Source organism: Silurus aristotelis (genome assembly GCF_946808225.1).
Source record: "Silurus aristotelis genome assembly, chromosome: 3".
Lineage (NCBI taxonomy): Eukaryota > Metazoa > Chordata > Actinopteri > Siluriformes > Siluridae > Silurus > Silurus aristotelis.
The window spans coordinates 1,824,446-1,836,945 of NC_139576.1; the positions used below are offsets into that span (position 1 = coordinate 1,824,446).

At 41.4% G+C, this 12,500-nt stretch overlaps 1 protein-coding gene and 1 long non-coding RNA gene across 2 annotated transcripts in view; one reads left to right on the forward strand and one right to left on the reverse strand.

Annotated features, from left to right (window-relative positions):
• dars1 (aspartyl-tRNA synthetase 1) overlaps positions 1 to 12,500 on the reverse strand; it is a 30,546-nt gene that overhangs the window by 7,689 nt on the left and 10,357 nt on the right. Inside the window, exons 7-11 of the mRNA XM_083536082.1 lie at positions 10,343 to 10,445; positions 7,263 to 7,343; positions 6,636 to 6,695; positions 3,636 to 3,747; positions 1,819 to 1,953 (exon numbers count right to left, since the gene is read on the reverse strand). Of these exons, the coding sequence (XP_083392208.1) occupies positions 1,819 to 1,953; positions 3,636 to 3,747; positions 6,636 to 6,695; positions 7,263 to 7,343; positions 10,343 to 10,445 (491 nt within the window). The remainder of the gene's footprint in view (positions 1 to 1,818; positions 1,954 to 3,635; positions 3,748 to 6,635; positions 6,696 to 7,262; positions 7,344 to 10,342; positions 10,446 to 12,500) is intronic.
• LOC310723337 lies at positions 1,962 to 3,627 on the forward strand. Its single transcript, XR_014532647.1, has 3 exons — positions 1,962 to 2,399; positions 2,455 to 2,605; positions 2,699 to 3,627. It is a non-coding gene; the product is annotated as an uncharacterized lncRNA (long non-coding RNA).

Sequence of the window (12,500 nt, forward strand, 5' to 3'; positions counted from 1 at the left end):
CTCCAAAGATCTAGTGGAACATCTTCCCAGAAGAGTGGAGGATATAACAGATAATGAAGACTAGATGTGGAAATGGGACGCTCAAAGAGAAGCACATAGCAATCTGATGCTTAGGTGTCCACAAACCTTTTTGTGATCATATACAATGTATTGGAGAACATGTTTTTTTAAAGGTTGAGAACCATAATAATAAAACATTACAAAAAAGAGGAAGTGATAGTGAGAGAGATGGAGTAAAAGATGGAGGGAGTGAAGGAAAGAGAGGGGGAGAGATACTTCTGTACTTTGAAAGAATTCATAAACATGACTAATACTGATCATGTACTGAAGTTCTGTGATCTGTTTTCTGAACAGTGGGCGAGTCCCTGAGCTCGGGAACCTAGCAGGAACCCAGGGGAACCCCAAAACTGCTTTTCTATCAAATAGTGAGTCACTGAACTACAAACAAACACAGCTGTGAGAGTAATGGAGAACTGCAACGTTTCAGATACAAAGTTATACAAACATTAGTATTATTACTCATTTGTATTTTATTTACTCCTGAGACACATCAGGGTTTCCCCTGTATAGTTATGTGAACACTAAAGGAGACCAATGAGCCAATGACCGTCATCTGCTCTCACGTCTGGAAACGCCCTCATCTGTCAAGAGGGCAGATCCAGAAAAGTACGGAGTTCTCCTCAACCAAGCTGTGAATCCCGACCGACACTCATCCCACACCACCTTCTCCACCTTTAAGGTTTATTTAATCTGATTCAACTTCATACCCCTTCATCCCTCTCTTTCTTGCAATCATGATCACAGTGTTTCATCGCCAGCAGCAATCTGTGATTCCTGACTGAATCACTGCACACTGTGGATAGCGGACATCACTGACTCAATAATTCCTGACAGACAGACAGACAGACACTCAATCACACACTCCAGTGTTCATGTTAGTTCTCACTCTCCAGTGTTCTGTAGTGTTTGAAGACTATAATCACACTCTTGATCTCAACCAAATGAGGATGAGGTTCTGCTTTTAAATCTGGTTCCTCTCAAGGTTTCTTCCTCATAACATCTAAGGGAGTTTTTCCTTCACCACAGTCACCCCAGGTTCCATCATCAAGGATAAACACACATCGTTCACCTTCACTCTTGAGACAATGTCTGTTTTGAAAAGCGCAATAGAAATAAACTTGAACTTGACTTGTGGGCAAACAAACAAAAAAGAATTGCAAGACAGATAAGCAGAGAAACGCATTTATAGACAGAGTCAGACAGACAGACAGCTACCTGGACCTCAAGCAAAGAGAAAGAGAAGGAAAGAGAGAAGGGTAGGTAGACTAACTGGAGGACATAAGCACACAGATGGCCAGACTGAAAAACAGATAAACACACAATAAAACAACACAGACAGATATATGAACAGAAAAATGGACAGATAAGCAGAAAATGAGACCAGAAGACAGACCGAATGACAGATAGGACAGACAGACAGACAGACAGACAGACAGACAGACAGACAGACAGACAGACAGACAGACAGACAGACTGAAGTACACAGTGAGACAAGACAGACACACAGACAGCTAGTCATGCACATAGTGAAACAACTAGACAGGCAGACAAACAGAGGAATAAACAGACAAACAAACTGAAAGACATAAGCAAAAAATTAGAAAACAAGACAGACAGATTCCCAGACGGACAGACAGACAGAACTACAGATTAGCACACAGTAAGACAAGACAAAGACAGACAGATGGAGAGATGGACAGACAGGTGCCCCCTATCTGAACAATAGGCTAGAATTTACTGTGTGTGTGTGTTCTCTACCTGGTCCAACACAGAAGACCTTGTCGAAGTCAGCACAGATACACATCTGCTTGTAGAGCTGAGGAGACTGAGCCAGGTACGCACTCGTCTTAAAGTAAGACACGGTGAAGACGTTCGCACCTCCTTCACTTGCAGCTACACACACACACACACACACACACACACAGCATTATACTCATGCTAAAGCTGACAATAACATCACATCTAATATCAGGATTATAAGTACAATTTGTTGCACCAATACAATTTAAAAAGTGATGTACATCGAAGGAGCACAAAACACAAGAGTACTCGTGAAAGTTTTTATTTTAAATCTGAGCCACACACACACACACACACACCATTTTAAATCACTGCTTTTCCCCTGGAGCCATGCTGCTGCAGGAGGGTATACAGGGCTAAACATTTCAGCACGAAAGCTAGCAACTAGCGTGAACATGCGGTAAAAAAAAAAAACAGGAAGTTGTTTGACGTGTGACATTTATATATCAGAATGTGTCTTTATACACAGCGATTGTTTACGTCAGTGTTCCTTTTCACTTTCGGAAGGCTTGTGTGTGTGTGTGTGTGTGTGTGTGTGTGTGTGTGTGTGTGTGTGTGTGTGTGTGTGGTGTGTGTGTGTGTTTGTTTACTGAGCTTTGGATCAGACTGATTAATTTGATAATTAAAAAGTAATCAACACAACGTCTCATCTGGGTGTAGAAATTCATCAGTGGGAAAACTTTCTAGTCAAATTTTATGTTTCGACCAAAGTCTATGGAGACGTCTGGGTTGGGGGGGGGGGGGTGTAGGGGTGCCAAGGCTTTATATTCGAACATCATATCCAAAGTCTATGGAGACGTCTGGGTTGGGGGGGGGGGGGGGGTGTAGGGGTGCCAAGGCTTTATACTCGAACATCATATCCAAAGTCTATGGAGACGTCTGGGTGTAGGGGGTGCCAAGACTTCTTCATAGAAGACCTTTATAGATATGGGTCTACGAAGACAATGGTCAAACATGACCAATCGTCCAGTGTCTATTAAGATGTCTGTCAAACACGTCTCGTAAGATGTCTATGGATACAACTGGGTATAGGGGGGGGTGCCAAAACTTTCTACTCAAACACAGCATCTTGCTTGATGTCTATGGAGATGTCTGGGTGTAGAAGGTTGACAAAACTTCATTCTTAACAACAGCTGAGCTTCAGAACGTCAATATACAACCGCATGTTTGTCAGCATCGCCAAGGCAACAAGACCATAAGCATAGACAACCAGGATGGAAAATACATTTTGAACTAAATGCAGTCGATAAGGCACAGAGTGTTCTAGTGTGTGTGTGTGTGTGTGTGTGTGTGTGTGTGTGTGTGTGTGGGTGGGTGTGTGGGTGGGTGTGTGTGTGTGCCACCGGATGTGATATTTCATCAGAAAATATGTGTATTTCTAACCACAGGTGGTGGCACACCCTAAAAGAGCGCCAAGTTCGAATACGAACATCGCGCTCTGATTGGCCCGCTGCGAAAAAGGAAGTGAAAGAGACCGTTATTTATTTTTTTCTTTTAAACACGAAACCGCAAAAACTACGCAAGTGTGAGAAAGCAGAGGACTCCGCACGGCTCGCCAGCGGATTGGTGGAACTAAAAACGGGACTATAAAAGTCTAGCAGTGTGTGAGAAAGAGACACAGTGTGCCTCGATGCTCGTGATACGACACACACACAAACACACACACAGAAAATTAAGGACAATCAGGTTTCTGTGGGTTGTGGGTGCTCAAAGGGACACTGTGTCCATATTGTGTGTGTGTGTGTGTGTGTGTGTGTGTGTGTGTGTGTGTGTACCCGAGATGATTTTGGGGGTCTGGATCTCGACGAATCCCTTCTTGGTGAGTGTGTCTCTGAAAAGCTGACACACTCCTGACTGCAGGCGGAAAATCGCCTGACTCGTCGTCGTCTATAAGGAGACACAAAGAACAACCATAAATAACGGACTCACACACACACACACACACACACACACACACACACACACACACACACACACACACACACACACACACACACAGTAAATGCAGATTGGTTTATACAGCACACTATCCACATTAAATTGTTGTTAATGTTACCATGGCAACATAACCATTAATTAGCATTGATGTATTGGCATTGTTTATACATTAACATCGGGAATAGAAAACTGTGCTCTGATTGGTTACAGAGACACTAGAGATATAAACAGTGTCCTGATTGGTTACAAACACACTGCAGAAGGAACATGAACTCTAATTGGTTAAAGAGATATTGAGGAATAAACCTTCGCTTTAGTTACAGTGACAATAGAAAGGAAATTTGTACTCTAATTTGTTACAATGACATTGGAGAAAGACTCTGATTGATTACTGGGACAAGGGGGAGAGATGCTGTGCTCTGATTGGACATTAAGTCACAAACAGAAAATGTATTGTCACTGTTCATTCTTCCTTTTGTTCATTTTCTTATGTTCAATTATAGAAGAATAAAAAACAGATAAAAAGCAGAAGGTGTGAAAGCAGACATGCAGCGCTCTTCCTGTTTTTCTTACACGTTTTTACACTCACTACACTAGTCTGGAATTACCAAAGCTTCACGAGATGTTCAGCTGCGTAGGAGTAAATCTGGAGAACTCAGAGCGCAGGTGCTGTTTTCACACCTGTCCCACAGCCCATGTCAACAGGAGAGTGTGTGATAAACACCACGCTCAAACACCCATTCCAGTCCACGTGCTGCTCGTATCACGTGACTTGCCTCCCTCTCACACATACATGCGACTCATCTTTCACACCTCCACATGGGGAAAGTCAAGAACAAAACCAAAAAAAAAAAATCTACATCCTGTATGAACTTTCAGTGAGGGAACAAAACACCAAGCTTCATTCACTCAAGAACAATACTTAACCCAGAACAATGATGTGATATAATCCAGGATTAAAACACCATCACAGGTAATAATGTGATATAATCCAGGATTAAAACACCATCACAGGTAATAATGTGATAAAATCCAGGATTAAAACACCATCACAGGTAATAATGCGATATAATCCAGGATTAAAACATCATCACAGGTAATAATGTGATATAATCCAGGATTAAAACACCATCACAGGTAATAATGTGATATAATCCAGGATTAAAACACCATCACAGGTAATAATGTGATATAATCCAGGATTAAAACACCATCACAGGTAATAATGTGATAAAATCCAGGATTAAAACACCATCACAGGTAATAATGCGATATAATCCAGGATTAAAACATCATCACAGGTAATAATGTGATATAATCCAGGATTAAAACACCATCACAGGTAATAATGTGATATAATCCAGGATTAAAACACCATCACAGGTAATAATGTGATATAATCCAGGATTAAAACACCATCACAGGTAATAATGTGATATAATCCAGGATTAAAACACCATCACAGGTAATAATGTGATAAAATCCAGGATTAAAACACCATCACAGGTAATAATGTGATATAATCCAGGATTAAAACATCATCACAGGTAATAATGTGATATAATCCAGGATTAAAACACCATCACAGGTAATAATGTGATATAATCCAGGATTAAAACATCATCACAGGTAATAATGTGATATAATCCAGGATTAAAACACCATCACAGGTAATAATGTGATAAAATCCAGGATTAAAACACCATCACAGGTAATAATGTGATATAATCCAGGATTAAAACACCATCACAGGTAATAATGTGATAAAATCCAGGATTAAAACACCATCACAGGTAATAATGTGATAAAATCCAGGATTAAAACGACATCACAGGTAATAATGTGATAAAATCCAGGATTAAAACATCATCACAGGTAATAATGTGATAAAATCCAGGATTAAAACGACATCACAGGTAATAATGTGATAAAATCCAGGATTAAAATGACATCACAGGTAATAATGTGATAAAATCCAGGATTAAAACACCATCACAGGTAATAATGTGATATAATCCAGGATTAAAACACCATCACAGGTAATAATGTGATATAATCCAGGATTAAAACATCATCACAGGTAATAATGTGATAAAATCCAGGATTAAAACATCATCACAGGTAATAATGTGATAAAATCCAGGATTAAAACGACATCACAGGTAATAATGTGATATAATCCAGGATTAAAACATCATCACAGGTAATAATGTGATAAAATCCAGGATTAAAACGACATCACAGGTAATAATGTGATATAATACAGGATTAAATGCATCCAATTTATAATAAAGCTATTAAATGATCCCGAATAAACTGTTTTTTCCAGACATAGATTGATGTGGTCCAGAATCACATTGGATTAAAACATCATCCAGGATTACAGTGAAGTTCAGTGTAAAGTTATTCAGGACAGTAAATGTAAATTATGTGTCTCTATTGTTATGGAAATTCTGTGGTAAATTCTGTGGTATTTTCCTGTTTACACGCTTTGACAACAGCGTAGCTGAACCATGAACAAGTGCGTCACCATGGTTACACACTTCTTTGCCTCTGCGTTATTTATTTATTTATTTATTTTATCTGCTACGTGTCGAGACGTAGTACTGAATGTTCTGTACAGTAGTGCCTGGTTTACTTCTTGTTTACCAACCAGAGTGACAATACATATCATGAGAATGTGTGTGTGTGTGCCGCACGTACCACAAAGTGAGTTTCATTATGACTCAACATGACCAATCACAAGAGTTCACATTATTATGAATCATTTTAATTCCATTGCATGGTTCAGGGGAAATAACCCCAAAATGGAGGAGGAGGAAAAGCCCCGTACTCACCCTCAGGTCAATAACACGGTTATCCAGTCTGGTGTCCTGATTCACTGTGGCTCTGCCTTCCTGCAGAAACACATCAACGACATTACAAATCAAACCCACAGTGTAGATTTTATATGGCTAAATCACACAGATGTAGGTGTGTGTGTGTGTGTGTGTGTGTGTGTGTGTGTGTGTGAAAAGTGAGTGTGGTTTATGTCTAGTTTGTGTCAGATAAATGTAAGGTGAGAGTGAGGTTTATGTGAAGTCAGTGTAAGGTATGTATAAGGTTTATGTGAGGTGAGTATGAGGTGAGTGTGAGGTATGTACAAAGTTTATGTGGGTGAGTGTGAGGTATGTATAAGATTTATGTGAGGTGAGTATGAGGATTATGTGGGGTGAGTGTAAGGTGAGTGAGGTTTATGTGAGGTGAGTGTGAGGTTTATGTGAGGTGAGTGTAAGGTGAGTGTGGTTTATGTGAGGTGAGTGTGAGGTTTATGTGAGGTGAGTGTGAGGTAAGTGTAAGGTGTGTGAGGTTTATGTGCGGTGAGTGAGGTTTGTGCAAGGCGTGTGTAAGGGGAGTGAGATTTGTGTGAGGTAAGAGTGAGTTTTATGAGGCAAGTGTGAGGTTTGTGTAAGTTTTGTTCATACCTCATCACCTTCCACTTCAGGTCTCACAGCATCATCCAACTGAAGAGGCAACCGAGGCTCAGCCTGACTCACCACAAACAGCTGGAAGAGCGAGAGAGAGTCAGACAGTGAGACAGACAGACAAAGAGACAGAAACTAGCAGACAAAAAGACAGAGACGAAAAGGAGATTAGAGAGACTGGCAGACAGAGAACGAAAGAGAGACTGGCAGACAGAGAACGAAAGAGAGACTGGCAGACAGAGAACAAGAGAGAGACTGGCAGACAGAGAACAAGAGAGAGACTGGCAGACAGAGAACAAGAGAGAGACTGGCAGACAGAGAACAAGAGAGAGACTGGCAGACAGAGAACAAGAGAGAGACTGGCAGACAGAGAACAAGAGAGAGACTGGCAGACAGAGAACAAGAGAGAGACTGGCAGACAGAGAACAAGAGAGAGACTGGCAGACAGAGAACAAGAGAGAGACTGGCAGACAGAGAACAAAAGAGAGACTGGCAGACAGAGAACAAAAGAGAGACTGGCAGACAGAGAACAAAAGAGAGACTGGCAGACAGAGAACAAAAGAGAGACTGGCAGACAGAGAACAAAAGAGAGACTGGCAGACAGAGAACAAGAGAGAGACTGGCAGACAGAGAACAAGAGAGAGACTGGCAGACAGAGAACAAGAGAGAGACTGGCAGACAGAGAACAAAAGAGAGACTGGCAGACAGAGAACAAAAGAGAGACTGGCAGACAGAGAACAAAAGAGAGACTGGCAGACAGAGAACAAAAGAGAGACTGGCAGACAGAGAACAAAAGAGAGACTGGCAGACAGAGAACAAAAGAGAGACTGGCAGACAGAGAACGAAAGAGAGACTGGCAGACAGAGAACGAAAGAGAGACTGGCAGACAGAGAACGAAAGAGAGACTGGCAGACAGAGAACGAAAGAGAGACTGGCAGACAGAGAACGAAAGAGAGACTGGCAGACAGAGAACGAAAGAGAGACTGGCAGACAGAGAACGAAAGAGAGACTGGCAGACAGAGAACGAAAGAGAGACTGGCAGACAGAGAACGAAAGAGAGACTGGCAGACAGAGAACGAAAGAGAGACTGGCAGACAGAGAACGAAAGAGAGACTGGCAGACAGAGAACGAAAGAGAGACTGGCAGACAGAGAACGAAAGAGAGACTGGCAGACAGAGAACGAAAGAGAGACTGGCAGACAGAGAACGAAAGAGAGACTGGCAGACAGAGAACGAAAGAGAGACTGGCAGACAGAGAACGAAAGAGAGACTGGCAGACAGAGAACGAAAGGGAGACTGGCAGACAGAGAACGAAAGGGAGACTGGCAGACAAAGAACGAAAGAGAGACTGGCAGACAAAGAACGAAAGAGAGACTGGCAGACAGAGATTGAAAGAGAGACTGGCAGACAGAGAATGAAAGAGAGACTGGCAGACAGAGAATGAAAGAGAGACTGGCAGACAGAGAATGAAAGAGAGACTGGCAGACAGAGAATGAAAGAGAGACTGGCAGACAGAGAATGAAAGAGACTGGCAGACAGAGAATAAAAGAGAGACTGGCAGACAGAGATTGAAAGAGAGACTGGCAGACAGAGATTGAAAGAGAGACTGGCAGACAGAGATTGAAAGAGAGACTGGCAGACAGAGAGGCTGCAAGAGGGACTGAAAGAGAGACCGGCAGACATCTATGTGAAGACACTGATCATGTTAATGATTTCTCACAATATTTATCAACAATGATTTAACAAAGTAGGAAAAAGATATTTTTAGAAACATGTTCTTTGTTGGTGACGCCTGGTTTTATTCCAAAATGTATTGAATTCATTATTTTCCTCAAATTTCTACAAACAAAACCCCATAATGACGACATAAAAGAAGTTTGTTTAAAATCTTTGTAAATTTATTACAAATAAATAATAAATAAAATCGCATGTACAGGAGTCTTCACAAGTTTGTTCAATACTTTGTTGAAGCTTCTTTGGCACCAATTACGACCTCATGTATTTTTGGGCAGTTTCTCACATTCTTCTCTCTGAACCTCTCGAGCTGCATTAGGTTGGATGGGAAGCATCGGTGCACAGCCATTTTCATATCTTTAGAGATGTTCAATCAGGATCAAGTCTGGGCTCTGGCTGGGCCACTCGAGGACATTCACAGAGTCCTGTAGCCACTCCTTCATTATTATGGCTGTGTTTAGGGTCTTTGTCCTGTTGGAAGATGAACCGTCGCCCCAGAGAGCTCTGGAGCAGGTTTTCATTAAGGACGTATCTGAACATTGCTGCATTCATTGTTCCTTCGATTCTGACCAGTCTTCCAGTTTCTGCTGCTGTAAAACATCCCCACAGCATGATGCTGCCACCACCACCATGCTTCACTGTAGGGATGGTATTGGCCAGGTGTTGAGCAGGCCGTACAGGCCTGATTGGTGGAGTGCTGCAGAGATGGTGGTTCTTCTGGAAGGTTCTCCTCTCTCCAAAGAGAAACGCTGGATCAACTCAGAGTGACTATCGAGTTCTTGTTCACCTCCCTGACTAAGGCTCTTCTCCCATGATCTCTCAGTTTGGCCTGGTGGCTCCGCTCCAGGAAGATTCCTGGTGGTTTCTAACTTCCATTTACAGATGATTGAGGACACTGTGCTCATTGGGACTTTTAATGCTGCAAATGTTTCTGTCTCCTTCCCCAGATCTGTGTCTCGATACAATCCTGTCTCAGAGGTCTACAGACAATTCCTGTTTGTGTTCCGACACGCACTGTTAACTGTGGGACCTTCTATAGATGTGTGTGTGCATCTCCAAATCATGTCCAATCAACTGAATTTACTGCAGGTGGACTCCAATCAAGTTGTAGAAACATCTCAGGGAAGATCAGTGGAAACAGGAGGCACCTGAGCTACAGTTTGAGTGTCATGGTGAAGGCTGTGAAACTTCTGTACATGTGATTTGTTTTTCATCGTCATTATGGGGTTTTGTCTTGTAGAATTTTGAGGAAAAGAATGAATTCAATCCATTTTGGAATAAAACTAACAAAAGGTGGAATAGTGAAACTCGGTGAATATTAGTAGTGTTAGAAACAGTATGTTTTACCTTCTGGATGTGCAGCTCAACATCCTGCTGAGAACAACTCTCAATCTTCTGCTCCACCTTCTGCACCACAGCCTCCACGTCCACTATGCTCTCCTTCGTAATACTGACAGACAGAATTTGGTGTCATTTAACATTTCATTCGCAAAAAAAGAAGCTGAACCTGAAGATCTATTTATTTGCATGTTTGCTCACTAAACAAGGTGAAACTGATCATCATCCCTACTGAGGACCTTCTACAGTAAAGTGTTTAAAACTCAGACGTCTGCATTTCAGCTTGATCACGCTTACACTCAACACACAAAAATACTGGCACCCAGTGATTTGGATTATAGGCCAAACTGTTGAGGATTTCTCTTTTTCACACACACACACACACACACACACACACACACACACACACACACACACACACACACACACACACACACACACACACACACACACACACTAGGGGTTAGACAAGAGGAAACACACACACACACAGGTACTCGCTATTAGGAGTGTTTTGAACAGAAAGGTCACATTCTGACATGAAGGTTGCGACACGGCGGTGAGGAAACTCTCGATGGAAACCCTGAGCTCACGGTGTGGAGTAACTCCACCTCGGCCCTGCGCTCAGCCGGATTTGTTTTTCTTTTTCTTTCCTTTTTTTACGTGACTGCGCAACTCATGTTTTTCAGTGCTGTGGCGGTTTGTATAGGTAACCAACCACACACACAGTCTTACCACTTTCTACACACTGCAGGTATTTCGAGACCTCAGAACCAAAAATAAAAGCGACTACGCACTTACCACATACCGCACAGAGCAACACACACACACACACACACACGTGTTTCAATGTGTTGTTCAACTCCCTATATGTGAAGTAATAAACGGTCTGTTGGAGCCGAACTTCCTTTTTTCCTGATTTGTAGCCACACACACCACACACACACACACACACACACACACACACACAGACAGAGTAAGAAAAATAAAATATAAAACACGTCTGCATTTAAATGATGCGCGAAAAAGTGGTGGTTCGTCGCTATGTTTTAGCTATGCTGTGCCACGGTAACCATGGTAACCAGTCAAAAGCAGGCCTTCAGATGTCTAGACAAAGCTTTATACATTTTTCTGAAATTTGTGGGGGGTTTTTTTTGCTTTGTCTCATACACAACACTCACATACACAGATTCTAATACACAACACTCACATACATACCATATACACAAACACACTTCTAAACCACACACACACACACACACAACACTCAAATTCACCCACTTTCCAACAGACAAAATCTCAGACTCTTATTCTTTCATACACACACTCCTTTATATCTACACACACATCTAATCATGCATACACAGAAGACAGAATCTTATACACACACGCACATACATTTACAGTGTAATATATATATTGGAGTGTGTTTATGGATATTTGTGTTCATCAACCACAAGTGTATTATGAAAGTCAGGTACTAATGTAGGTGAGGAGACCTGGGGTGCAGTCAGCGTTCACATTCATCCCAAAGGTGTTCAGTAGGTATGAGATCAGAGCTCTATAGCAGACCACTCAAGATCTTCCTCTCCAAACCATGTAAACCAGATCTCACTTTGTGCATAGGGGCATCGCCATGCTGGAACACGTTTGGATTTTCAAGTTCAAGTGAATGCAAAATGTCTAAAGACGTCCTGTACAATTGAGCGCCTCCAGCTTTGTGGTAACAGTTTGGAGAAGAACCACATATAGCAGGAAAAGTCAGGTGTCCCAATACTTTTGGAAATATTGTGTATATATATTAGGGTTGTCAATGTATTAAAATATTGAATCGTGATTAATCGCAACTTTATCCTACATTTGTATCTGTTCTAAATGTACCTTGAATTAATAATTTTTTTAAGTGTTTATTATTCTAATCAACATGTTTAAATATTGATGATTTATGCAAATGTATGTTTATTATTAGTGAAATCAAACTCAACATAGAGCATGAAGACTAAATATTTTTGTAAATGTTTTAAAGTAATTAAGGTGTTTTAAATTACCTTTTTATAAATAAATAATTTAAATCATCAGGACACTAAACGATACTTTTGCCATGTTTCCACACGGACGGTTTAAACTGCCGGATGTGTTCATCATGCAAAACAAATGCTTAGCGATT